The sequence below is a fragment of the Chelonoidis abingdonii genome, chromosome 9 (genome assembly GCF_003597395.2).
Source record: "Chelonoidis abingdonii isolate Lonesome George chromosome 9, CheloAbing_2.0, whole genome shotgun sequence".
Taxonomy (NCBI): Eukaryota; Metazoa; Chordata; order Testudines; family Testudinidae; genus Chelonoidis; species Chelonoidis abingdonii.
The window spans coordinates 11022425-11049560 of NC_133777.1; the positions used below are offsets into that span (position 1 = coordinate 11022425).

Here is a 27136-nt window from a genome sequence, read left to right on the forward strand (position 1 = left end):
CAGCTGCAGCCGGGAGCCCTGGGGCCTTTAAATCGCCCCCGGAGCTACCAGCTGCAGAGGCGAGCGATTTAAAGGGACCAGGGCTCTGGCCGCCACCACCACCGCATGTTCACTTGTCAGCATGAACAGCTGAGCAGGAGGGACAGTTAATAACCATTTAAACAGTGAATGAATAGTTAAGAGAAATGAGAACCTGGGCAAAGCCTAAGCAATGCTATGCAACCACATTGCTTTATTTTACCCATTGCCACAACCTCCTGCTGCTTCGAGAGGAAAAGAAGTAGAGCCCTGCACAGGTCCATGCCCAGCTGGCCCTGAATAAGAGGAAGCAACAGACTGTCCCAGGTTGTAGGATGGGTGGGGAAGAGAATTAAGGGGAGTGCTAGTTCCAGTGCTGTAGCCTGTGAAGAAAGTAGTTAACTATTACGCTCCAGTCTCTATGCTGCCTGGGGGCAGGTCTCCTGCTTCTGGGCTATTTTGAAGGGCCTTTCAGAAATCATCTTGTCACTTCCCTGGAACATGAATCAGACCACGAATGCTATATTGATTTTAGTATTTTAATGTAAAAGACGGCCATCTCAGAAGGAACAGATTATTGAGCTAAATGTTAAAGGAGAAGGGATACCTTTGAATTATGGGAGTCATTACCAAGCCATAACTGAAACACCCCACACCTTGGAACTGCACCAGCACAAGAACTGCTGTCTTTTATTCTCCCTCAAGAGAAAAACCACTTTTTCTCCATCCATCCATCCAGTAAATAAGTCTCCTCTGCTGAGAAAGGAGAGCACTGCATAAAGTGATCACTACGATGGCAGGTTAACACTCAATAGTTGGGGCCTGGCCCAATATGGGCAATGATGTATTTGGTGAGGGCGGAATGCTGCTGTTTCCTCTTAAACCTCCTCCACCTGTCTCAGCGTGTACTCCTGAATAGTGTCTATACCCTGGAACTTAAAATAGCCCAGGAACAACTTCTTTTGGAGCAGTAGGGGGAACCAGTAGACATCATCTGGCCACATGTGACTGAAAGGTACCTGATCCAGTTGAAACCACTGCGGACGCATTTCTAAAATAAGAAGGATAAAGAGGTTTGGGTAAACTTACTTCACTGCTCTTTTGTTTTGATGCTGGGTGTCCTAGGAGGGAAGGAAAGCATTCCAACAACTATGATCCATAGGCCTGCACAGCTAGCTGGCTTCCTTATGGAGGGATTGTAGGGGGAAATTGTCCAGAGGAAGAAGCAGGACTCAGGGAGGCAATGGGCTGCTAATGTTGCTCAGACAACACAGCCCTACTCAGCCACCACCTGCTTTCTAGTAAACCCTGGCAGGAAGCTTCTGGTCAGGAGAATGAGGGCTAAGAGTCCAAAGCTGATATTGAGGGTAGGGGGGAAAAGAAATTCAATGTGCATCACAGAGGCCCACATAAGCATGGGACCAGCATCACCCCTTCTCCACATAAGCTTTTAAGTATTAGGAAATAGGGGCAAACAAATCTTCTTTGTGCTGCCACTTGCCCCGTGCTCCTACCATCACTTTCTGTTGGCTCTCCATGAAAGGTGTCCGCCCGGAAGATGTGGACTTCCATGAGCTCAGAGTTACCTACAAACTCAAAGGTGATCTGACCCATCTTCTGCAAGTTGTCTACAGTCAATCCACTCTCTTCCAGCAGCTCCCTGCAAGAGGGACAGATATCTTTGCATGAGGGTGAGCAGTTGGAAAACACAAACTCAACAGTCATCGTCTGCACACACACCACTCTGGGGTGAAGGCAGAGAGACAGCCTGCATCTTTTGCACAAACGGGGACAGAGACATTGAGGGGGGAAGTTGACAACTTTAAGACAGGAGTGCCTAAAACGTCCTCAGCTTATGGTCACATTTGGCAACTTGTCAGGAGTGTGGAGGGTGCACCTGCCAGTGTAAGATGAGAGCAAAATGTAACTTATAAAGTGCATAGGTCCCAGCAAGTAATGGTCCAGCATGAATTCCAAATTGCCAGCCTACTTGGACCAAGATGGCTCGGAGCATGCTGGGATCTGCAATCTGCTGGGACCACGCACCTGTGTTAGAAGAGAACTATTAGAGCAAGGGCTAATGAGCCATTCCTAAATGATATATCATGAAATCCAGAAAGCAGGAAATTGTTAAAACGTGTGTGTGAATGTTGCTGATTGGGTAATGATAGCGTATTCCAGAATCTACATGGGAGGACTGGCAGAAAATGGCACCCTGTGAGTAGAGATCTCAGTGGATTTAGGACAAGCCTACTGCTCATTGCCGGAAGCAGGCTTATTAAAAATGTTGTACACACTTGTTATAAGAAAAAAACCAAGATTTAAAAAAAGGGACATTCTGGAGAAATTAGGTAGAGGAAAGATTAGGTTTAGCCTTTTACAGTTGAACTCTGTACTTTTGTACAAAGTCAAGTTATTCAGACATTACTCCTCACGCAAGGGGCAGATCCTTTTTAAGATACACTACAGCTGGGTGAAAACTCTCACAATCTCCAGCCTCACTTTTAATACTGAGCAGCTCTATGGGATCCTTCCCCAAGGCAGCACATAGTGCTTTGCAAATATCAGTTAAGCTTTTAGACATCTTGGTGAGGAAGGTAAGATATATAGGAATGTCTGCATTTACCAGTGGAATTCAGCTACTGCTAAGGCTGAATGAAACTGTTGTTTAATAGCACAGGATAATAGGTAATGGTTTGAAACAGGAAGTCAGTACTATATCCAGCTGAAATGCAGGGGGGATTTTGGAAGGTTGGATGCAATGATCAAAGCTGAAATTTGTTCAGAACTGTTGTTATTATGCCTTGTGTTATGACAAGTGTCAGTTTCTTCTCTGATGAGCACAAATAGCCACATTTACATCTTATCTGAAAACATCATGCTGGGGGCCATGCCACTGACCCAGAGAAGAGTGTTACTTTTGACTTGTCATCTCTGCTTCCAATGCACACCTAAGGACCACAAAAGGTCTCTCATTTAACTATTGATCTGGCTCCCCTTTTAATTCAGATATTCTGAATCTTCAGCAGTATTTTATTGGTCAAATATGTAACAGCTTTCATTTGCAGGTCTGAATTGCCAGTACAAAAACCTGTAGTGACCTGTGTTCAGAGGACAGAACTGCTGGGCTTCATTCCAATACTGATGCAGGATATCATCACAATCCATGTGATGCCAAATATTTTACTTCTTATTTAGACCAGTGTAAATAGTGTCAATCATTACAAAAAAGCAGTGACTACAGTGAACTTGCTGTGTACACACTATGTGAAAGTATGAGAGGCTAAAGGATATACTTAAAATTCTGCTATGTCTTCTCTGAAGTTGCCTGCCAGCCAGTTCCCCACTTCATCACACAGGACGTGGGCCACTTGGGGAAAAAATAGATTAACTTCTTTATTTACATAAAGGCACTTTTTAGGCAGTTTTTTGCCTGCCCCTGACAGACTAGGTATGGAACTATGAGCTTATTCCAGGGCTCTTCCAATCTACAGCAATAACTAATAGTTCAAAAGTACTGTATATTCAGCTGCAGTATTTCATTAAAGTTAGACCTGACTTTAAAATGAATGTGCAGTTGGATTTTATTATTATTTTTGGCAGGGCAGCAACTCTCAAGTGTAATGGGAACCCTCCGTAAGGTATCAACCTCTCTCTGGCATCAATCCCATTTTAGAATTACACACTGATTTCACGGTTTGACTAATTTTAGTTGATCTTCCTGGAATAAATTATAGTGTCTAAAATAGATGTTTTCTCAGCAGTAGAGCTTAACGCTTCATTTCACAGGGTTCATTTCACTGGGTGTGACACTGCTATGGCTTTCTAAGCAGTTTCATACATCTGGGTACAGTCCAGTTCCCTAAGCAGTGGCTGGAAACATAATGGGTAAAAAATTAAACTAGAAATAATGAACCAATTCAATGCTCCCTTAATAAGATATGACATGGTGAACAATGGTGGGCGTTTGGGGGCTCTAGCGGATACTGTGTATCAAGTGAGGTACAGTAGCTGTTGAAGGAGGAAACATAATTTGATACACATCTCAGATTAACAGTTAGTCATTATGTATGCTAAGCCCCAACCCAGAGATGGGATGGCATGAGAGAGAGCCAGATCCAACAGGCTGGTGCAACTGGTGGGTGAGCTAGTTCCCCAGAGTGCCACTGCTGCCAGCTCTGATGAGCTGCGACATGAGGGCTCCGCTCAAACTGCTACATACAGAGGGCTCCAGCTCAAACTGCTACATACAGTCCAGAGCAACATCCTTTGTCAGGGTGCTGACCACACTGCTTGTGATCGCTGAAACATTCCAAGTATGGCTAAAAACTCCTACATGTTAAAGACAGAGCTTCTAAATCCAAAACGGTGCAAGTGGCTAGTGTACACCTATGAAATATGACATGTTGGTCTAGTAACTTTAAAACCTCAGTGCCAGTGTGAGGCTTAGTGTGTGCAGTACTTTGAGAACTTTACAAGTACTTATTTAATGTTAAATTATTCAAAGCATCTCATCTACCCTATTTTCAGCAGTAGCAAGAGCCTAACAAACCAACAGCACACTGAAGAAAGGAGGCTCATGTCCCTCCCTCCAGAAACTGTCAGTAACTTATCTGAAAGGCTATTATATAAAATGCAGCCGAAGAAGTTCTGTGAGAGACCACCTCTCTGCAAAGTAAACTACTCTATGCAGAAGGGAGCTTTGGAATACCCAGAAACAAGCAAAAATAGCCAGTGTAACATATCCAGAGATTTACCGTAGCAATGCCAAACTCCCTGCCATTCCGAAGGAAAATTCAGGCATTTGTGAAAGGGCTGGGAGATTGGGAGACATGGGCTTATGTCAGAAGAACTCTTCTACAGGAAGCTGACATTAATTTTTATATGAAATTACTGATTCAGCTGTCATCTGCCATGTCACTTTCTGCTGCAATCCCAACAGATCTCAAAAGAAATAGGAGTGGGCTGGTTCAATCAATAATTGGAGAGAGACCCAAGTGCTGCAGAAAGTCAGTACTGTACTGGTGACTCAGTAGCTGGCACTCTTCCTTTGAGGCCTTACTGAAACAATCCTGCAACATAGCCAAGGCAACTGTGTGCTGCTTATCTTTTGGATGAAACTTAAAACAGGTTTACCAGAGAGTCTCTGGCACTTTTAGTAAAACAGAGATATTAACTTGGTATCCTGGCCAAATTACAACTCATGTAATTACATTGTTTAGCACACTATTCATCAGTCACATCCTCAACTGGTGTAGTGCATAGAGACTATTGCAATAGGTCCGACTTACAGCTCAAGGCATTTTCAATGATGGGTGAAGTGATTCTCTACATAAGCCTTAGCAACCTGCCATACTTAATTAGTTTATAAAATGCTCAGTGATCTTCCCACAGAAGGCACTACAGACCTGCCACGTAATATTTAATTGGGCTGAGGCTTTTGTAATAAATTATGTAAGGGGGGGGGAAATCACCTGATCGGTGCTGCCAACTCTTGTGATTTTATCACAAGTCTCCTGATATTTGATGCTTTTCTTAAAGCTTCAGCTTTCATTTTTCAAAGAAAGTTTCCAGCCCTCAACATTGAAGATAAAAAACTTGAAAAACACGAACGGGAAAGATTCAAAACCCAAATGGCAAATAAACCCCCCTAGAGTTTTTGTTTTAAATTATAATTTTTAAAACCATCTCATGATTTTTTTAAAAGGGAGGATGACTCATGGTTTCTAAATGCTAGAAGTTGGTGATAGTCTCTTGTTACACACCTAACTTGGAGATGCCTGGCCAAATGACAGTTTGAATAGTTCAGAGACAGGGATCACCCAGTCTGCCTGCCCCTTCTGGTTGAGTAAGGAGCCACCAACTGACCCGGCAGCGCCCCATCTGGTCTTGCCTCCTCCACCCCCACGGCACACGTGTGCCCATGCACTGCCCCACCCATCTCACCTGTGGGCTGCCTGCTCTATGGTCTCACCCGCTTGCACTTTGCCCCCGAATCCATTCCAGCGGCCAGCCCCAAATCCACGTTTCTTCATGCCCAGCAACACCCGCTGGGGCTGCACCACCAGCACCAGTGTGAAGAGCTTGCTTGTGAACATCACTGCATCTGTGCAAAGGGGAGATGGGTCTGAGCCAGGCACTCCTCGGAGAGTGTGATTACATACCGTGGCCTGCACCCACAGCGCATGGGATACACAGGCAGGCGTGCTAGAACAATTTGTATAGTGGGGGAGCTGAGAGCCATTGGCCTAAACTATAAACCCTGTGTGTGATGGAAAACACTTCAAACCAGATTGTGTGGTAGCACCCCCATTTCCAGCACCTATGTACACAGACTGCGTGCGGAGAAGGGGCACTAGTCAGTGGGTCATGCCCATGCCCAGTCCTGCCCCCCACTCAGCCCCGGAGATTGCTGATTAAAGCCAATCCCTCCCCCACCTTCAGCGCCCAGCCCATCACTGACCTATCCGTTCTTGGCCCGGCCGCTCTGCCCCGCCCCATCACTAAGATGGCTCGGCCTGGCCTGTCTCGCCCGCCATGACTAACCTGGTCCACTCCGCCCTGCTCTCATCATTAACCTGACCCGCCACGGTCTGTCTCATCCCACATCAGTAACCTGGCCCAGCAGGGCTCCCCACATCACTAACCTGGGCCGTCCTGGCCTGGTCCAGCAGGGCTCCCCCCATCACTAACCTTGACCACCTCATCTTGTCCCATCCCACATCAGTAACCTGACCCAGCAGGGCTCCCCCCATCACTAACCTGGCCCGTCCTGGCCTGGCCCAGCAGGTCTCCTCCCCATCACTAACCTGGACCGCCTCATCCTGTCCTGTCCCACATCACTAACCTGGCCCAGCAGGGCTCCCCCCCATCACTACCCTGTCCCGTCCCGGCCTGTCCCGTCCCACATCACTAACCTAGCCCAGCAGGGCTCCCCCCATCACTAACTTGGCCAAGCAGGGCTCCCCCCCATCACTACCCTGTCCCGTCCCACATCACTAACCTGGCCCAGCAGGGCTCCCCCCATCACTACCCTGTCCCCTCCCACATCACTAACCTGGCCTAGCAGGGCTCCCCCCCATCACTACCCTGTCCCGTCCCGGCCTGTCCCGTCCCACATCACTAACCTGGCCCAGCAGGGCTCCCCCCATCACTACCCTGTCCCGTCCCACATCACTAACCTGGCCCAGCAGGGCTCCCCCCATCACTACCCTGTCCCGTCCCACATCATTAACCTGGCCCAACAGGGCTCCCCCCATCACTAACCTGGCCCGTCCCACATCACTAACCTGGCCTAGCAGGGCTCCCCCCCATCACTACCCTGTCCAGTCCCGGCCTGTTCCGTCCCACATCTCTAACCTGGCCCGTCCCGGCCTGTTCCGTCCCACATCACTAACCTGGCCCAGCAGGGCTCCCCCCATCACTACCCTGTCCCGTCCCACATCATTAACCTGGCCCAGCAGGGCTCCCCCCCATCACTACCCTGTCCAGTCCCGGCCTGTCCCGTCCCACATCACTAACCTGGCCCGTCCCGGCCTGTCCCATGCCACATCACTAACCTGGCCCAGCAGGGCTCCCCCCCATCACTAACCTGGCCCAGCAGGGCTCCCCCCATCACTACCCTGTCCCGTCCCCAATCCAACTATCCTGTCCCGTTCCCGCCGTCCCCTCCCACATCACTAACCTGGCCAGCAGGGCCCCCATCACTGGCCTGGCCCGTCCCCCATCACTAACCTGGCCGCCCCGGCTCGGGCCGCTCCGACCGCCATCACTCACCTGGTCGGCTCCGCCCCCGGCGAACCTGGCCGCGGCCCCACGTGCAGCTGCCCTGCGGCGGCGGTTGCTTCGTGGAAAAGGGCCGACTGGAAGCAGCAGCCGAAGCGGGCGCCGAGAGAGAGCTGCGGCGCGCAGAGCCGGAAAGCCGCTTCTCCCCACCCCGCGGCGCCAGCCGGAACCCGCGGCGCAGAGCGTGGTTTCTGGGCGGGGGCCTCGGAGGAGACACCGGGAGGGGGCAGCGGAGGCGCTTGGCTGTGGGCCGGAGCCATGAGCGGTGAGGCCGGTGGGGGAGGGTTCTGGTGCAACCGCCCGGGGGGGGGGAGAGATCGGGGCGCTCAGCCCTGCGGTCCCTGCGCGTCTTGATCCGCGTTGTTCTTCCCGCGGGAGGTGGGAGTGGGCGGGCAGGGGGCAGGGAACGGAATCGAGGGCCGGCCCGGTCTGGAGACGCTGTGACTAGCCACGGCACCGTCCCCTGGGGAGAGGGGTTTGAGCGCGGTCTCTGCTGCTGATCGCAGGGTGCTGCCTGCCCCGGTGCGTTACAGGGGGCGGGGTGTGACTCCCCAGTGCTAGAATAAGGCTCATTCCATATCCCTTGTTCAGTTCTTCGCTTTTCCCAGTGAGCCCCTATTAGGGCCTGGAAGAGCTGTGTGTGCACAAACACCCTTTCCCCAAGGCCTGTCGCATCAGATAGGGCAGGGTACCACTTTTGTTGCTTTAAAGGAAAAACTTCAGACTTGTTCATATTTGAAATCTAGAAATAGGGACAGTTGGGGAGAAAAAAGGTGGGGCGCAGTTGTTGAACTCACTCAGTGAACTTGGTTCGAAATCTCCGGAACTGAAAGAAATTTTTGGTAGAGATGCAAGAGGATTAACTGTTGTATGATAAAACAATTATGACTGTCCCAAATGGGGAAATCGGTATGTTATGGAGATGAAATTCTACCACATGAGTCTGGCACTGTGATGTTGAGCTGATACATTCCTTTGCAGCATCGTTACATACCATGTGACAATGGGTTATGGCTTTTGAATAATGTCATACAATAATGTGACGACGAGCAACGTCATCAAGAGGTGTCACCGCCGAAATGCCACCGGATTTCGGCGGCATTTCGGCGGATGCTCGACTGCCGCCCTGGTTCTTTGTCTGATGCCTGCCAGATGAAAAGGTTGGGGACCACTGCTTTAGAGACATATGGTTGTCAAGTGCACAGTGGTTATGCAAAAACAAATTAACTTATCTTTGTTTTTTATAGTTATCAGAGGTTGGTGAGCACTTCCCTTCAGTGCCAACGGTTCCACACTGCAGCAGGACATCTAAAGAGCAAAACTGGGGCAGAGCACCGCTGGCTGGAGCGACATCTTAAAGATCCATTTGTGAGGGCAACAAAACAACATAATTATCGCTGCCGGAGTGCTTTCAAACTGCTGGAGATAGATGACAAACATAAGGTTCTTCGTCCAGGGCTCTCTGTGATAGACTGTGGGGCAGCTCCTGGAGCTTGGAGTCAGGTTGCTGTACAGCGAGTTAATGCTTTGGGCACTGGTGAGTGCAGGTGCTTCGCACCCAGAAGAACTAGACAATGCTGACTCAACCTGCAGTTTGTGAGGAGTGTCTTCATTCAGCACAGTCATTAATAGCTGTATAAAGTTTAAAATATGTGGAGCTTTTTGTAACCATGGTGGTCATAAAGAGGAGCAATTCCTATGGGGTGGAGAGGCCATCTTTAGGGAGTACCTAGCATTTCTCAAATGCGGCCACCTAGGCTTTTTTTGCGACCACAGTCTCCTGGACAGTGATGGGGGTGGGAGGTGGGTAAAGCAGTGGCCCCTCCACCGGGACTGCCAGCAGTGGTTGGGCCCTGCTCCCCTCTGGAGACACACAAGCTGGAGGAGCAGGTGCCTAGTGAGTTCCCCACCTTCCCAGGGGCAATGGGATCAGGCTTCAGCCCTAGGGTGGTGGATGGCAGGCTCCAGCCACGGGGCTTTGAACTTCATTCCCTGGCCAGGTGGTGGTGGGCTCTGACTCTGAGTTCCTCCCCGCATCATCCTGGCCCTCTCTGCTTTCCCTAGTGCCCCTCTGCCCTGGCCCCCTCTGCCTCCAAACCCACCACCGCATCCAGGGCTTGCCGGGCGGCTGAGTAAGTCTGCTGTGAAAAGTGATATTTGAATGTTTGTTAATATCACTTTTCACAGACTCAATATCTAGCAAGTCTTTAAAAAAAAATAAAATAAAAAGCAACCAAAAAAGCAAAAGAAACAACAAGAAAAAAGACAAGAATGTGCAAAGCACCTTATTTATATTTCTCTTCTGTTTAGGTCCAGTAAAGAATAGAGACAACTGTACATTTTTTTTATTCTTGAGTTTGCAAAAAAAAACCTACATAAAAATAAATTACAATGATTTGGACATGAATATGCATAGACGCCAATTTCCTCTTTACCCTGGGGAGTGTTCAACCCCCATTCTGCCCCAGACCCGCCCCCACTCCACATCTTCTCCCAAGCACCCGCTCTGCCCCAAGTCCCGACTCAACTCCACCCGAAGGCCCTGTCCCACCACTTCCTGCCTCTGCTCTGCCCCTAGCCTGACCTCCCCACTCCACCCCTTTCCCCAAAGCCTTATCCCTGTCCCACCTCTGCTCTGCCACCACCCCATCTCTTCCCTCCCCTGAGCATGCCCCATCCCTGCTCCTCTCCTCCCTCCCAGCGCTTCCTGCACCCCATGGAACAGCTGATTGCAGTGGGCCGGGAGGTGCTGGGAGGGAGGGGGAGGAGTTGATCAGTGGGGCTGCCTGCAGGCGGGTGGGAGACACTGTGGGGGAGCTTGGCTGCCAGTCGATGCTAATCATCTGCCAGTTTTTTTCCATGGGTTCTGCAGGTCTGGAGCACCCAGAGTTGGCGCCAATGCGTATATGTGCATACACCTCTACCTCGATATAACACTGTCCTCGTGAGCCAAAAAATCTTACTGCGTTATAGGTGAAACCGCGTTATAGCGAACCTGCTTTGATCTGCCAGAGTGCGCAGCCCTGCGTCCCCAGAGCACTACTTTACCACGTTATATCCAAATTTGTGTTATATCGGGTTGTGTTGTATCGGGATAGAAGTGTATTTATTTGTTTTTTCCTAAAGTTAATTAAGTCTTTTAGGAAAAACTGTTAGAGTGGCCACCAAAAATGTGTTGTGAGAACCCAGGAGATAGCTTATCTATTGTAGAAGTGGCTAAAGCTCTTACATTGAGCTACTCTATGGGGTATTATAGAGAGTTGGGCATAGGGGAAGAGGGGGTCTGTCCCCATCTCTGCCACTAGCTTAGGATATGTCTATGCTAGAAACATGCTACAGTGATGGAAGAGGTTGCTCCATCACTGTAGTAAATCCGCTTCTTTGAGACCAGCTCTTAGTGGGTAACCTTAGGCAAGAAGCTTAGCTTCTCTGTAGCGTAATTTCCCTGTCTGTAAACATGGTGGTAACATTGACCTCCTAGAGGTGTTGTGTTTTAATTCATTAATGTTTGTAAGGTGCTGTATACCAGGGAAAAGTACTGTTATTACTGGCTGACTCCAGCACAGTCTTACTGTTAACACACTGGGTAGAGATGGATGAAGAGGCTTTCTGGAATATCAATCTTTAAAGAAAGCTTGCTTTTATTTTTTTAAATTTGCTGAAAGTAACTAGGGTGAGATGAACATCATAAATGAGCATCCTGGATATAGGAGGGCTAGATGGCACTTTGTCAATGCGTGGTATAGGTTTGTGTATTGAACTCCGAGGAAACTCATGAATATGACTTTTGTATTGTTAGCAGCTCTTGTAATAAGAGTGATTAATTTGGAGGTAAGGAGGTGTCTTGCATCTTCCATTCTTGCATTAACTCTTTCTTTCCTAGATCCTAATGCCCCTGTTGGTTTTGTGCTTGGAGTTGACCTTCTTCATATTTCCCCCCTGGAAGGAGCAGTCTTCCTTCCCAATGCTGATATTACAGATCCAGTCACGCTTAAGAAGATCCAGGAGCTCCTTCCTACAGAGAGGGCGGATGTTATCTTGAGTGACATGGCACCTAATGCCACAGGGATCCGAGAACTTGATCATCAAAAGTTGATTAACTTGTGCTTGACCCTTTTGGATCTCTCCCAAAGTATCTTGCGGCCAAGGGGAATCATCCTCTGTAAATTCTGGGATGGACGGGAAGCCCATCTGCTCCAAAACAGACTAATGGAGCATTTCCAAGATGTGAGAACTATAAAGCCTCAGTCCAGCCGGAAAGAGTCAGCAGAGATCTATTACTTGGCAAAACTGTACAACCATGGAGTGAAACATCAGAAACACAGATGATTGTGTCTGCCCTTATTGCAGTGGTTGTCAGTCACTGACTGGATACTTTGATCTGAAGTGTACCTTAAAACAAAAAATCACACCACTGAGACTCTGAAATTGAATTGCTTTATTTTTAAGCCTAGTTTGGTGAACTCTGTCATTTATGTAACACCATAGGTGTCCATCATGGTTTATAGATACAAAGTCGTTGCCCCACTGAGTTTATAATCTAATTAGGCAAGTAAGGACATCCAGTCTAACTCCCCACCTGGGAAGAAAGCTCTTGGAAATTATATAAAACCTGCCTGTGGAGGATGGAAATACAAATAAAACACTGTTATAGATTTGTTTACATGTGTATGTTTATTTCAGATTGCACTAACTTTTATGAAAAATGCAGAGGAAGTAAAACTGACTCATAGTTCCCTTCTCTTCACTCTCGGATTGACAACTGCCTTACGTTTTGTCCAAAGCATGACTACAGTCGCAGAGTAGAAATGTATTAATGCAGTCTTTGCCAAATCACCACGTGGGCTGAATATTTTCATGGCAGCTGTTTTCTGGAAAACTTCAGCCAAAATGATTAAGCTGTTGCTAAGAAAGAGGCTAGGAAAAATGCATGTTTTACCTGTATTAAAAACTTCAGATGATCTTTTTTTTTGAGAAGGCCTGTTGTGCCCAGGCTTTGGAGCAGGGTCTTGAAGCTTGGAAGAGGAGTGGCCTTTTTGTCATGGCTGTGCCTTTTGTTATCCCCATGACAACCCAACCACATTTAACCAGCTTACAAGCCTCTGAAAAATCAGTTTTTACATGTGCTCAAATTGAGTCCTGTTAGAGCTTAACTAAATTCCCTAAAGAGTTTGTTTTCATTTGGCATGCGCTAGCCCCGGACTGAGCAGGATTTTCCCTGCAATTACAGCTCTAGCCTGCTGAGCCCCAAAGTCGTAGAAAGCAAAGTGCTGGAGGCTGTCTCATGCAGCCTTAGGAAAGAGCTGGTCAGAGTCACTTGTGTGCATAGTGGAAGCATAGGTGGGAATCCCAGTTTAGCAGTGTAAGGAGGTTTACAAAGTTCCCATTTTAGTTACTGTGATTTATTTTGGATTTCTGTTTAAACACTTGGTGGGTTGGGCATGAATGGCTGAAGCTAACAGTGGGCATCCTTAGGGGTACTGCTGGAGAGGGGAGACTGGGATGTGAATTGCTGAGTTTCTCAGCCTTGTACCCATCATTTCTAGGCAGAGGGGGCAAAGGTGCAATTGCATGCCAAAAAAGAGTGAGGAAGGAAAGTGGGAGTGAGAATTCATTAATTCTTTTATCTACTTGCAGAGGTACAGCAACAGGATCTTAAAAAAGGACACAACTCTTCATTCCCTCAGGCCTCTTCCAATGCCAACAGTGCACTTTGGGCATATTCTACTCCTGACAGCACTAATGCTGGTCACTGATGTGATTCCAAATCCAATGCATGCACAGTTATATTGCTACTAATGTTTTTTGTCCAGGTTACTCATTTATTTTGCTCATTTTGTAAGCTCTTGATCTCTTCTTGGAAGGAAGTAAAGAACATGCTCAGTAGAGGACAGAATGTGATCAGGTCTGGCTGGCCGGAAGTGGTGCCCGTGGGGGGTGTATGATCCTAGGAGTCCCTTCTGTGCTTCTGTCAGTGAAGAAGTGGCAGGGGAAGCTTCTCTGCAGGTGCCCGGTCCAATCTGATAGGAGAGCTGCATGGTTCAAAGGATGGAATGCAGGCATTGTTATCATGGTGGTCAGGAGTTGTGAAGATCTGGGTGGGCCAAGTGGGTTACTCTCCCTGTGGCATGCTGGCAGCACAACTCCCGTAGCAGGGTGCCTCCTGCCTAGTTGGAGGAGGGATGGTCACCTGCAGTGGGGCCTCATGCCCTCTCTGGAAATGGTGTGTGTTTGTCCCCTATTAGCAGGGGCAGCTCTAGGGATTTTGCCACCCCAAGCACGGGAGGCAGGCTGCCTCTGGCGGTTTGCCTGCGGAGGGTCCTCTGGTCCCGTGGCTTTGGCTGCAGGCGCGAGGGCCACTGAAGCTGTGGGACCGGTGGACCCTCCGCAGGCAAACCGCCAGAGGCAGCCTGCCTGCTGCCCTTGTGGTGCCGGCAAAGTGCCCCCCAAGGCTTGCCGCCCCTGCCTATTGTTGTTAAACGTTTGTATTGCACTAGAGCTGGGAGGCCCTAAAAGAAGTCCAGGTCCCGGGGTGCTAGGCACTGTACGTACACAGAGTAGGAGACAGTTCCTACCAGGAATAGCTGATACAGTCTAAAGTACCCAAGCAGGGGAGACAGGAAATATCACACTGAAGCACAGAGTGAGCAAGGTCACAGCAAAGCTGAGACTGGAACCCAGCTCTCCCGAACCCTAGTCCAGGGTCTGAATCACAAAATCAGCCTTCCACTCGGGAAGAAAGTGACAGGTCTCCCATATACAGCGTTGCTATGACACTCACTGGTTTACCGCTCTAGGGAAAATAGGAATTTCACGCGTGCTCCCAGCATTACGGTAAGAGGAGAACAGAGTGGCTAGAGCTAGGATACAAGTATAATCTGAGCATTACGGTAAGGGGACGGGCTGGTCTCGCGGGAGCTGAGTGCGAGTTCTCGTGAGATCTCGGTGCAGGACAAGGAGGGAGATCCAAGCAGGAACGACAGAGCCGGTTGCGGCGGGTGAGCATGAAAGGGCCGCGCTGCGCCCCGCCGGCCTCGCCCCCAGGGCGGTAGCTGGACTGGCCGCCCCGTCGCGTCACGGGGCCCTCTTTCCCACAGCCACCCCCGACACTGACCCCCCTACCGGGCAGCGGCACAGGGTCCCGACCCCGCCTCCGAGCCCCATTCCCCCCGGGGCAGCGGCACAGGGTCCCGAGCCCCATTCCCCCCGGGGCAGCGGCACAGGGTCCCGACCCCGCCTCGGCCCTATTCCCCCCGGGGCAGCGACACGGGTCCCACCCCCCCCCGCCCCGAACCCATTCCCCGCCGCGCACAGGGTCCGACCCCCCCGTAAACCCCATTCTCCGCCCGGCCACTTGAACCCCCCGCACATCACCAGCCAGCAGACGCAGGCGTCCTGCTCCACTGACACTGACACCCCCCCCCGCCGGGCAGTCAGCGAGCGCTTACTGCTCCCCCTGTGACCCCCACTGGCCAGCAAGCGCAGGCCCTGTCCCCCTGACACTACACCCCCCCGGGGACTCACCGCAGGGCCCTGCTCCCCCTGACATGACACCCCCTGGTGCGCACGCACGGCATCGCCTCACCTGACATGACCCCCTGTCGGCAGCTATGTCAGGGCCCTGCTCCCCTGACACCCTGCCCTGGGCAGCACGCGAGGACTCACCCCCCCCCCCCCGACACTGACACTCTCCCCCCAAGGCAGCAGTGCAGGGCCCTGCTCCCCCTGGCACTGACACCCCCCCTCCTGGGCAGCAGCGCAGGGCTCTCCTCCCCCTGACACTGATACTCCCCTCCCCGGGGGCAGCAGCGCAGGGCCCCACTCCCCCCCGACACTGACACTCTCTCCCCAAGGCAGCAGTGCAGGGCCCTGCTCCCCCGACACTGACCCCCTCCCCACATTCCCTGGGCAGCAGCACAGAGTCCCTCCCTCCCAACACTGAATCTCTCAGGGCATTAGCAGGGCCCTGCCCTCCCCAACACTGAACCCCCTCCCCCGGGCAGCAGCACAGGAACCGGCCCTCCACCGTTTAACCCCTGGGGCAGTAGCACAGGGCCCCACCACCAATGTGCCTGTCCCCTCAGGGCAGCAGCATGTGGGTTTTGGCTCCCTCACTTTTACTGTGGCTGGCAGTTTTGGTTTTGCATGTTGTATGTGTAGGGCCCTACCAAATTCACAGTTCATTTTGGTAAATTTCGTGTCAGAGGATTTTTAAAATCTGAAATTTCACGATTTCAGATATTTAAATCTGAAATTTCAAATGGTTGTAATTGGGAGTCCTGACCCAAAAGGGGGTTGTGGAAGGATCACAAGGCTATTGTAGGAGGGTCATGGTATTGCCACTCCTACTTCTGCACTGCTGCTGGCACTGCCTGCAGAGATGGGCAACTGGAGAGTGGCAGCTGCTGGCTGGGAGCCCAGCTCTGAAGGCAGTGCTAGTGCCAGCAGCAGTGCAGAAATGAGGGTGCCATGGTATGTTGTTGCCACCCTTCTGTGTCGCTGCTGGAGGTGGGTCTGACCTGGCCTTGAGAGTGGCCCGTGCTGGGGAAGAGGAAGTCTCATCTCTCCACTGCCCAGCAGGGGCTAGCAGCTGGAGCCTGGAGCAAAGTAGGAGCCCCTGTCTGGGGTGCCCCAGCCCTACTCCTCCCAAGTGCTTGGGTGTTAAAGGGGCCTTGGTTGACTGTGGGTGAGTGACCATCGCCCCGTCCACCCTGGCCCACGTCGTCCGCCCATATGGCCGTCCCTGTCTCCTCCCAAAATGTGATGCCCCCCCTACCATGCTACCTTCACTCCTGAGTTGCTGCTAGTGGCAGCGCTGCCTTTAGAGCTGGATGCCCAGCCAGCAGCCACTGCTACGAAGACAGTGCAGAAGTAAGGATGGCAATACCATGACCCCCCTACAATAGCCAGATTTCATGGCTATTGAAATGGTCTGTGACTTGTTTTTCACGGCCATGAATTTGATAGGGCCCTATGTATATGGGAAGAATGTGGACTCCAGAGCAGGGGTTCTCACAACAAATTTGTTGGTGGCCTCAGAATGTGGCCACCAACTCTTGCTGGTGACTGCTCAGACAAGCTTGTCTTTCTGTCCCTGCCTCCTGCGGCCCTTCAGTGAGAGCCTCACCCCGACCCCAGGTGGGTCAGGAACTCAACGGCTGCCAGTAGAGTCCCCGGTTCCCTGTGCCTGACTGGGAAGGAATAGAGGAGCTGCCTGGAGGAGCACTCCAGCAACTGAAAGCTGCAACTGCCTCCTCTGACAAGAGCTGCCTCCAGCACTGCACACACCATGTCTGCAGAGGCACTGCCTGGGGCCCCCGAGGAGGTTGTGCTGTGCAGGGTACCAGTCCCCGCTGCAGGGAGGAACTACTGCTTTGCCTCCACAATTTGCCCTCCCCCCCATGCTTTGGAGGCTGTTGTGGCTGAAAAAAAATCCGCTAGTGGCTGCATATAGCCCTGGTGGCCGCATTTGAGAAACTGCTGCTCTAGAGTAACTTGAAGAAAGGGGTATGCCTTCCCTGAGGTACAGCAATGAATAAGATTGTAAGCTGCCCTGGATGTTTCACTTTTGGCTTTGTGTGTATGTGTTTGTGTTTACAGCAGAGAGCTCACAATGGAGAACCTAGAGGATAATACAACTGTGTTCTCAACCCTGAAATCTTTCAATAACTTCATTTCACAGCGTGTGGAGGGGGCATCAGGTCCGGCCACACCAGGATCATTTCAAAGTACCTTGCATATGCAGTACCAGCAGAGGGTGCAGGTGAGACATCCCTGGCTCAGTGACAGCTGTAGTGTCACTACAGTCAAGAGTTTAGATTTCATTTGATCTTGTGCATGGAAATGTTTTTTTAATTAGGTGATGGGGGCTGTCCCTTCTTACACTGCTATCCCTACATTGTCAATGATGGAGATAATTTGCATCCAAAATAAAACTCTTAATTCCTTTAATTTTTTTTTTTTAAAGTGAGTTATGACTCTTTGTCTTGGTTAATTAAGGGGCTCCCTTGAATTCTTCCCCATTAACTTATCTGTAGGCCAACTCAGGCATCTCTGTTGTGATTTCCCTTCATCCTACCCCACAACTGAGCTTAACTGATGGCTTGCTTGCAGGGTTGGACAGTTTTCTGGCTTGGGTAGCTCTCTCTTGAAAACGTACTGTCAGCTGGGCTAAACTGTCTGTGGTGGATTTATGATATTGACTCTGAGGACTGAATTGAGATCACCAAATTCATTCCATTGAGGCCCTCTATCTGGGCCAGAATTGTAGCCCTGGAAGCATAAATGTCTAATTTACTAAACCAGTCTTAATGGATACTATGGTGATGGCATTTCAGCAATACCTAAGATATCTTAAGACAAATCTCCCTTAAAGTTCTTGTGCTCTGTATCTTTGTTTTGGATCTCTAGTTATGTCTCTGAGTGTAAAGTAAGGCTTTGTCATGTTTATTTTAATTTCCGTTGCATTTAAAGTTCTGACTATAATATTTTAATTTCTTTCTCTTTTTTGTGTGTGACACATAACTGGTTGTGGAGTCTTCAGTGAATGTGTGTTGAGGTCTGGGATTCTGATTGTCTTTATGAAACATGAATATTTCCTCCATGTTCAAAGTGCTCTGTTGATTCCTTCAGTGCTCCTAGATTACACAGGAATACCAGCAGTAGTTTTACACACAAAATTCATTCATGTAAATAAAAATTAGGTTATACCTTGTATGTCTAATTGCAGTGGGAAAAACCTTCTACTTTGCTCAGCACTTTTTTTCACAGATGTAAGTATGGGACCTGATTTCTGACCCTTGACTAGCTCCTGTTTCTTCTTTGAGAAGGCCAAAGAAATCTGTAATAGGAGTCTTTTTAGTTTTGGGTGTGGTAAGTGTATTCTAGAAGGGAGCTTCTGTAATGATTGGTGTAGGAAATTTGGAGTCAAGATCCCAAAATTCACCCACACTCCCATTTTTAGCTGTCACTGAGTCACTGTGTGACCTTGGGCATGTCACATAACTCTTGGTCCTCAGTTTCCCCATCTGCTAAATGGGTATAATGATACTTACCTACCCCATATAGGACATGATGGGCTAAATATATCCAGGTTTGTAAAGTAATTTGAAAGCCAAAGCTGGAGGGCGTTGTAGAAAGGCAAAATATTATTGCTTTTCTGCTGATTGTATGTTTTTGTGTCGCTCTTCACATGGAAACTGATCAGATGGAGGAAGAAGCTGGTCAAATCCGTTCCAAATCTCAGCTCCTGCAAGTGGAACGGGAGAAGATGCAAATGGAGCTGAGCCACAAAAGAGCTCGCATTGAGCTGGAGAAGGCAGCTAATACTAATGCTAGGAGCTACGAGGTAGGTACGGTATTCATGTTATCTGACAGCCAAGGCTCCAGTCAGAGCATCTTGAGATCATTTAAACTTTGTTGCATGGTTGACAAATAGTCTGATACTGATCTGGCCACCAGATAGTCTATAAATGTATTTATTTAGCACTTTGTTGCTCATCAGTATAAAACAAAAGGAGATTCAGGTCTGCTGCATTATACCTTGTTTCTTCCAGAAGCATTTAAACTCTATTTGGCACAACTGCAAACATTTGGTATGTTTGACTGGAATGATAGCAACACCAGTCATGCAACTGCCATACAAGAGAAGCTGCACTGATAAGATGCTGAGCTCTAGTCAGTGACTGTTAGCTTTGTTGCCTTCTGGTTGTGTGCCCAAATGTGTTTGCTTAGCTATGTTGCTAAAATAAGCAGCAGAGTTTGTGGGCTTTGTCATCCTATAAAGCTCTTAGCGTCTCTCCAAAGTTCAGCTGCTTAAAGAAAAAAAAAATCAATCCAGCAAAATATTATAAGGATACTGGGAGACAGATTTACTCTGTAGCTGTGAAGTAGTGGGTCACTGAGTAAATTCCTGGTTCTGCCTCAAGTCAGGTGATCTTGCAATTAAGCCAAGAACAGTTCAAACCTGAATCTAGTGAGTCAGTCACAGAAACCCTTAAAATAATGGTACAAAAAGGGAGCATCACTAATCCGGCAGTGTGGTAATTACCCTGCTCAAATTTGGTGCTTCATGAGTCACGTGGATAAAGATTTTAGGAACCTTGCATTGCTTTGCATAATCCTTGCTTAGTATGTAAATCTGTGGCCCGATTTGCTTTGATTAGCAGAGCAATTTGCTTTACATTTTTCAATAAGTGCTAGTGAATTTGAGTTAGAAATGAACTTGAAATGGCATGTGAAATGCTGTCAGAGTGCCAATAAAATAAATAAATCTAGCTGAAAAAAAACCTCAATCTGCCCTCATATGTTGGTGGTTTTGTTGCACTGGTTGTTTATACTGTATGCTTAAAGTTGACTTATTTAAGTTTAAAATATTTTAGACTTAAAATGCTCTAATGCAAATAGAAATTTCACAGAGAAACTTGTCTTGTTATTCCAGATATTAAGGTCCCAGGCTCAGTGAAATAAACTTGTTGTTCAAGGGTAATTGATGTATCCAGGGTTTTCGTGTTTGAGCCTATGTAACTTATGCTGTGCAAACCACGAAGCCAACTCTATGTGCTAACATCCAAACATCAGTTCTAGAAGTGCTTGGAATTCGTCTAGTGATTTTCTGGCTTCATGACCCTGTGTTCCATTCCCCTGTCATTGAGAAGCTTTGCTAGTGAAGGGGGTTAAAATGTTTGGCTCTGAAAAGCATTGGTTGGTAGGGTTGCCTGTGGGACTATAATGAGGAAGGGGGCAAAGATGAAAGGACAATGTCTTCACCGTTTTGGTTCTTTCTTCTTTCTGAAGTCTCTTTACATTTTCCCTTCCCTAGCGAGAGGCTGACCGTAACCAGGAGCTCCTCACACGTATAAAGCACTATCAGGAAAAGGAAGTGGAGGCTGAGGCTAAGCTGAAGGAACAAATGGAGATGAATAAATCCTATAAGAAGAGCATGGAGACTGTGAGCAAGAAGCTGCAGGAGAAGGAGAGCAAACTGGCCGAAGCTAATGAAGTAAGAGCATAGCAATTTCTTATTTCACCCAGTGCTCTAGATGACTTTGAGGGTCACGTGGAATCAGAGCCGTCCACTCTTGTTACAATTTAAACAAACGCAGATGAGATGTGTCCCCTACTCCAAAGAGCTTACAGTCTAAACAGGACAGGAAACGGGATAACAGTTCCGGAGAGGTGTATATGGGGAATATGAGACGACATTGGTTGGAGAGGTGGATTTGGAGGAGAAAGACAGTTGCAGGGCAAGGACATGGAGAGTGTTCTGGGCATGGGGGAAATTAGGGTAGAAGTCATGAAGTGGAGAGGGCGGGAAAGCAATGAAGGGAGTGATCACATGAGAGGCAATGAAGAAAATGAGCAGGAGAGTTGGAGGAGCTGAGATTTAGGTCGAACCAAACTACCAAGAGAGGGGACTTCCTTTACTAGCATTTGTTAGCTAAGCACCCACAATTTAGGGATTTAGGGACCATGAGGAGGGGTTCAAATGAGTAGCTTTAACTTGCCAATTGGAGTTTGTGGCAATAAAAGTAGGAAGACACTGTTAGAGGTTGGAAGTAAAACTAAATCAATAATTTGGAGTCCCTGCAACTGACCTATTTCTATGCCACTTTTATCCCCACATCCCTCAAATTTGGGTCAGAGATCTTGTCTCTTTAATGCATCTAACACGTTTTGGGTGCGATCCGATAGGTTTCAGAATGCTAAAGGTGGGAGTGAGGCATGAGGGTCAGATGAATAATGGTTATTTGAGTCAATGTGGCTTATTTTTCAACTTCGTGAAGTTTCTTCCTCTGCTTTGCTATCTATATTTGCTATATAAGGTTCGTCAGTCAACTAGTTTATTTCAGACTTGGCAGTAGTGATGTTTGTCCCTCTGTGTGTGTATTTTGAGTGAGTCTGAGAGAGTGAGAGCTGAGCCTACTAGCTTAGTAAAGGAGTAATGGCAAATGCTGCTTTGAGTACTGCCTTAGCCATATCTGTTCCTTGTGCCAGTCACTATGGTAGCTAGACCTCTACTGAGGACTTGTTTCTGCTATTACTTGACTGGTTGAAGATGTTTGGGTCTCTATTTTGAAACCACACTGCTTAGGAGCATGTGGATGAGGTGATGGTGGGATAATTGTCAACAGTAAAACAGATCCTCTTGTGAGCACAGGTTCTTTCTTTGAGGTTTGTTTTTTGCATACCGGTTTGAGGTCATACACTTAATGAATAATGGAAATGTCAATTTGGGTGGCAGATGAAAGAGCACAAAGAATTTTCTTTGACTTTGTTCTGAGGTGGGTTTGCAGGTCTTACTGTGAATTATTTCTAGATTCAGTGTTTTACATTAGTCAGTTTTTTGATCTCAGCAGTTTGCGTTCCATAATGTTCAGCCTGGAGGTCCGTTGGTCTATTTGTGTGTTGTTTATTCTTCCCCCTCTTTCCGTGAATCCAGATGATCAGCGTATTGAAGGGGAAAATATCTGAGTTACAGTGGAATTTAATGAATCAGGAGATGCAAATGACAAGCCAGGAATCTCAGAAGCAGGAGCTGATGGAACAGCTGGATGTGCAACACAAGTGAGTAGGGGATCAACAACTGCCAGGAAAAAACAAACCTTCAGTCTTATGCAGCTGCTGTCATTCAGAAAATGTTCAACAGCTTTTTATTTTTGCTGTTCAAAGGCCTTTTTTGATCTGGATGTGTAGGTTATAAAATTTGCCGGAAACTAGCACTGAGCAGCAATTTAATTCTACCTTAGTTTAAAAAAAAATCCAAGCTTAAAACCTCTCTTTTCATATTCATGTTGATACTTGATTTTGTACTATGTGTAGTTGAGGGGTGATTAGAAGATCCAATGAGGTTGTGTCTACCTGCTGCATCCTCTTCTTTCAGCTCCATCTACCAACACTTCATTTTAGGACCAAGGTTTAAATGACTTTTTCTATTATGTAATGTAATCATGTATTTGTTGGTATGAGCATGGGGTAACTTGATCTTGAGGATCTCTACGGCTATATGGAGTCATATTTTTTTTATAAGAATGAATATTTCTGCTTTCCTAAATAGAGGTAATCTGTCTCCACACTGAATATCTCAGTTGCCCCAGAACCTTAAAGAAAGGTCCTGGGGGGCAGTACTTGCTTTTGGTCTTGGTGGTAAATGACACTTGAATAAATGTGTGTCTCTAATATACTTCTATATCTATAATAGATTGTTCCCATCAAGTGATTCTTGTATGTAAATGAATCTCCTATGTCTGCTTAAAACAGAAAATGTCAGGAGGCCAACCAGCAAATCCAGTTGCTGCAAACAAGCCAGTCTCTGTTGGCAGAACATGAGCAGAAAATTAAGGTGAGAGTGTGAGAGACCCATGCTAAGTGACTGCTTTTCATTTTTACATAGGAAAAGTATCTGAAAGAGTTACCCTTGCAGTAACTGAGAGCTACTCTGTCATATAAATGGCTTGCCTGTTACGTGTTGTAGAGCTGAACTTGCCTAAATTCAGATTTCAAGGCACAGAAGTTAGAAGGGTGGATTACACAGTCTATAATATTCAGCACTTATACAATAAGTCCTCACTTAACGTCGTCCCGGTTAACGTTGTTTTGTTGTTACGTCGCTGGTCAATTAGAGAACATGCTTGTTTAAAGTTGCGTGATGCTCCCTTATAGCATTGTAGGATATTTGGCAGCCACCTGCTTTGTTCACTGCTTGCAGAAAGAGCAGCATGTTGGAGCTGGCTGGTGGAGGTTGGGAACCAGGATGGACCAGCACCCCTCCATGAGCTCCCCTAAGTTCTCTGTGCGGCAGCCACTCAGCAGGGCTATCAATTGCCTGGCAGTTCAGCTGTCCCTCCCTGCACTGCCCTGTGCTGCTCTTGCCTTCTGCCTTGGAGCTACTTCTGGAAACCTTCCTGCTTGCTGTGCAGAGCGGGGGTAAGAGGGGTGCTAATGTCAGAGTGTCCCCCTCCCTCCACTCCTGCCCCACCTGCTCCTGTACCCCTTCTCCACAGAGCAGGGGGTGCAGGACAGGGCTCAGGATGGAGAAGGCTTGCTGGCAGCAGTTGCTGTCTCAACTTGCTGATGTACTTAACGAGGTAGTGCACTTAGAGTGGGGTCAGCGTACTTAAAGGGCAATCCATGACACTCACACACATGGTGCGTGTGTCTCTCACACACACACACGGTGTGTATCTATGTCTCTTTCTGCCATGCTGTCTCTTCTACCTCCATTCATGCTGCCTTGTAGAGTGTGAGGCTACATTAACAGCGTGTTAACCCTTAATGCCTCAGACGAGTGTTAGTTCATCATTTAGCAGTAAGACATTCCCTGGGAAATATTCCACGCTATGACTCCGCTACCTCAACCAAGCTTCACAGTCATTGTTGTGTACAGTATTAAATTATTGTTTAAAATGTAGACTGTGTGTGCGCGCACGTGTGTATATATATAATAAAAAAAATCTTTTGTCTGGTGAAAAAAATTTCCCTGGAACCTAACCCAGGCCTTTCCCCCCTTACATTAATTCTTATGGGGAAATTGGATGAGCCTAACATCGTTTCACTTAAAGTAGCATTTTTCAGGAACATAACTACAATGTTAAGTGAGGAGTTACTGTATAACACTCTTTGTCTTTTCTGTATCAGAGAGTCCAACTGGTCAGAAGCTGTACAGATCCCTTCTGTGTAGATAACTGCTTTGCATCCTTATGTAGCAGATTATTTGGATGCCAACTCAGCCTGGTCTTGTCTGGTCACTCAGGGCTCTGGCACAATAGTTCTAGACATGTTTGCTTTTTCATGGCAAACGGTGAGCCTTACAACTCTGAGCTCAATTCCTGTTCCTGGGGAAATCTTTCCACTGGAGTCAGGGTATCCTTTTTAATATGCATACAAAGTACAGTTAGCTGCAACACTTTTGATTGCAGGTGGACTTGTTGGGGAAAGTGTGGAGGACAACAAACTGCAGTACTGCTTTAAATAAACTCTTAGTTTGTTGGAAAAAACAATGTGTAGAGTTATACCAACATGAAGAAGGTGTGGACTTCTTGTTGCCCTCTGTCTCCATTGTGTGTGTGTATGTTCTGTCCAGTCCTAATAAGTCCATCAGAGTACTGATTTTTCATATATATTACCTTATGCTAGGTGAGAAGAGCCGATCTTTGACTTATTACTCCTTGACAAATAGGGAATTGATATGTAAGAGGGAGGGCAGATGTCCTTTTAAATGTTAACAGAACTCATTTCTGATGTTTGTTGGAGTTAATGTAAGGATAGAGAGAGTGCTAGAGAGAAAAGGATTTGGACAGGTTTAGCAGTCCAGTGGAGAGGTAGCTCTTGAGCCTTCCTGAACTAAACCCAGTTGTTGTCTTGTTCTTATGTCATCACTTGCCTTCCAGGATCTGGAACAGAAGCTCTCCCTGCAGGAACAAGATGCTGCAACTGTGAAGAACATGAAAACAGAGCTGGCCCGATTCCCAAAGATGGAGCGGGAACTGCTCCAGCTCAGGGAGGATAATGCCTTCTTCAGGTGAGAAGGAAAGATCTGCCTTCAATATGGGGCATATATCAGAAATGACTATCTTCTGCTGTGGTCCATCTTCCTATAGCTGTCATTTTCTGACTTGGGTGCTTTGCATTATACAGAATGGAAATTTCCAAATAGAATGTCATGGAAGAGAGTTTAAAGGTCTTCTATATGTATTGTATATAAGGTTGAGCCAGTGTTGTAATGGTTACTAGTTATTGTGATTTGGAGGTTCTGGATAATCTCCTTCCTCACAGAGTGAGGAGATCGTAAAATGAGGATTGGTCATTTTGGAAGGTGAGACATATTTACCTTCTAGCTTGGATCAAAGGGAAGGTTGTGCATAGTAAAGAGGAGATTGGAGAGGGATCTGATACTAAAGATACCTGCTGATTAATAAATCCTTTCTATATTGGATTGTGATGGGCTATCTCTTCAATCTCATGACATTTCTATCATGTCTATCCTTGTAATATCTTGGCAAAGATTTTAAATTCTTATTTTGTTACCAGCCAGTCAGCATTTCTGCTAATGTTTTGAAGGCATTCTTGTGCCAGTGTGTCATTTTGAAAGACTGGCTGCTGAAGTTTATAAATTGCTCGGGTGCTGCCTCTTTTAGAATCTGTTCTGTAGGTTTCCAAAGTACTAATGAATTTTGCAACTCAATTGTCCTGCGTTATGGAGTAATCTGGCATTACTTTGATATGCTGTTATCATGAGAGAGTTTAATTTCAATCTCTATGTAAAGAAATGCACAAAGAGTCTGAAGTACATGAGTATCTGATCTTCCCAGCTTCCGTTTACCAAAATTTAGAAGACTGGAGTCTAGGCAGGTTTAGTTTGCTCTTGATTCAATGACCCATTTATCATGGAAACTTTCCAATTGCCTCTATGCAGTCCTCTCTGTGTTTGGAAATGTGAAATGTATTGTAGTAGATTGGAAACAGAAGCACGTTGAAAGATTCGTGGTCTTATTTTTGACACCATTGGACTGACTAATGTATCCTCACAAAACCTATATTAAAATAAACTCTGGGCTGAAGAAATCTTAGTATTTGTAAATGGACAAGAGCGCTAACTCTTGCCTGTTTCCCTGCTTGCTGAGTTCCAGACCTGCATTCATATTGACTTTGGATCATAATGTCAAGACTGTTGTGTTACTTTAAATTCTGTTCTTGTACAATAGGTAAAATTGTGTGAAATTTTAATATGTTCGGACATAACTCAGGGCATTTTGGAGTGGGTAAACTCAGCCCAGTGAACGCTGCCTTCTGTGTAACAGTCACTTTGTAGCAAAGGTTATAGAAGGTTACCACTTTGGCTCAGTGTCATAATGGCTTTTTCAATGCCTTATGCTACCTTGTAATTGTGTGTGTGTATCCAGGAATTTGCACAAGAGAATTGAGTTGCTGTGGTGGCTTTTTTATGGCTTTGCCCTTTCTCTTTTTCTCAGGGAAATGAAGGAAAACAATGGGTTACTTAGAGAGGAGGTGGAAGGTCTCCAGCGGAAATTGGAGCGCTATGAGAAGGTTCAGGCAGATCTAGTGACCCTTGAATTGGAGAATGAGGTGAGAAGCCGAGAACACTTGCTGTATAAATAGAATTGGGGCTACTGCTCTTGCTTGTGTGGGCTTTTAGGGATCTTTAGTTCCTCTATGCATAGTGAGGGTATAGACAGTGATTGCTGTGGTTCATGGTTCATACTGGCCCAACCCCAAGACGTAGCCTAAGATGTAGAATACCCATATGAGGGGAGTGTTCGTAGTGAGAGAAAAACAAAAGTCTGTCCATTGTTCATCTTAAAGACTTCTCCAAGTA

At 47.3% G+C, this 27136-nt stretch overlaps 3 protein-coding genes across 4 annotated transcripts in view; 2 read left to right on the top strand and 1 right to left on the bottom strand.

The window, feature by feature from the left end:
* Positions 1-543: 543 nt before the first annotated feature.
* On the bottom strand, positions 544-7860 carry NUDT1 (nudix hydrolase 1). The gene is made up of 4 exons (XM_032794104.2): positions 7795-7860; positions 5965-6124; positions 1533-1678; positions 544-1069 (listed from the first exon to the last, which is right to left on the bottom strand). The coding sequence occupies exons 2-4, from the start codon at positions 6114-6116 to the stop codon at positions 897-899; spliced, it is 471 nt and encodes a 156-aa protein (XP_032649995.1). The 5' UTR covers positions 6117-6124; positions 7795-7860; the 3' UTR covers positions 544-896.
* Positions 7861-8776: 916 nt separating this feature from the next.
* MRM2 (mitochondrial rRNA methyltransferase 2) lies at positions 8777-12462 on the top strand. Its single transcript, XM_032794092.2, has 3 exons — positions 8777-8963; positions 9051-9340; positions 11687-12462. The coding sequence occupies exons 1-3, from the start codon at positions 8914-8916 to the stop codon at positions 12130-12132; spliced, it is 786 nt and encodes a 261-aa protein (XP_032649983.1). The 5' UTR covers positions 8777-8913; the 3' UTR covers positions 12133-12462.
* A 2273-nt stretch (positions 12463-14735) lies between these two features.
* Positions 14736-27136, top strand: part of MAD1L1 (mitotic arrest deficient 1 like 1) — a 581856-nt gene continuing 569455 nt past the window's right edge. For both annotated transcript variants that reach the window (XM_032794089.2, XM_032794091.2), the window contains exons 1-8: positions 14736-14801; positions 17404-17566; positions 19010-19150; positions 20624-20803; positions 22244-22368; positions 23062-23143; positions 25191-25321; positions 26772-26886. In XM_032794089.2, coding sequence (XP_032649980.1) covers positions 17417-17566; positions 19010-19150; positions 20624-20803; positions 22244-22368; positions 23062-23143; positions 25191-25321; positions 26772-26886 — 924 coding nt within the window. In that variant the 5' untranslated portion in view covers positions 14736-14801; positions 17404-17416. The remainder of the gene's footprint in view (positions 14802-17403; positions 17567-19009; positions 19151-20623; positions 20804-22243; positions 22369-23061; positions 23144-25190; positions 25322-26771; positions 26887-27136) is intronic.

What these genes read in the sequence shown, in the direction of transcription:
- NUDT1 (XM_032794104.2), bottom strand. Translation starts at nt 6,116, where the DNA reads ATGTTCACAAGCAAGCTCTTCACACTGGTGCTGGTGGTGCAGCCCCAG. An exon ending in ATAGAGCAGGCAGCCCACAG is followed by an intron (nt 1,679 to 5,964) that starts GTGAGATGGGTG and finishes TCCCTCTTGCAG; the next exon opens with GGAGCTGCTGGAAGAGAGTG. An exon ending in AGAGCCAACAGAAAGTGATG is followed by an intron (nt 1,070 to 1,532) that starts GTAGGAGCACGG and finishes TTCTTATTTTAG; the next exon opens with AAATGCGTCCGCAGTGGTTT.
- MRM2 (XM_032794092.2), top strand. Translation starts at nt 8,914, where the DNA reads ATGCTCGACTGCCGCCCTGGTTCTTTGTCTGATGCCTGCCAGATGAAA. An exon ending in GATGCCTGCCAGATGAAAAG is followed by an intron (nt 8,964 to 9,050) that starts GTTGGGGACCAC and finishes TGTTTTTTATAG; the next exon opens with TTATCAGAGGTTGGTGAGCA. An exon ending in AGTTAATGCTTTGGGCACTG is followed by an intron (nt 9,341 to 11,686) that starts GTGAGTGCAGGT and finishes TTTCTTTCCTAG; the next exon opens with ATCCTAATGCCCCTGTTGGT.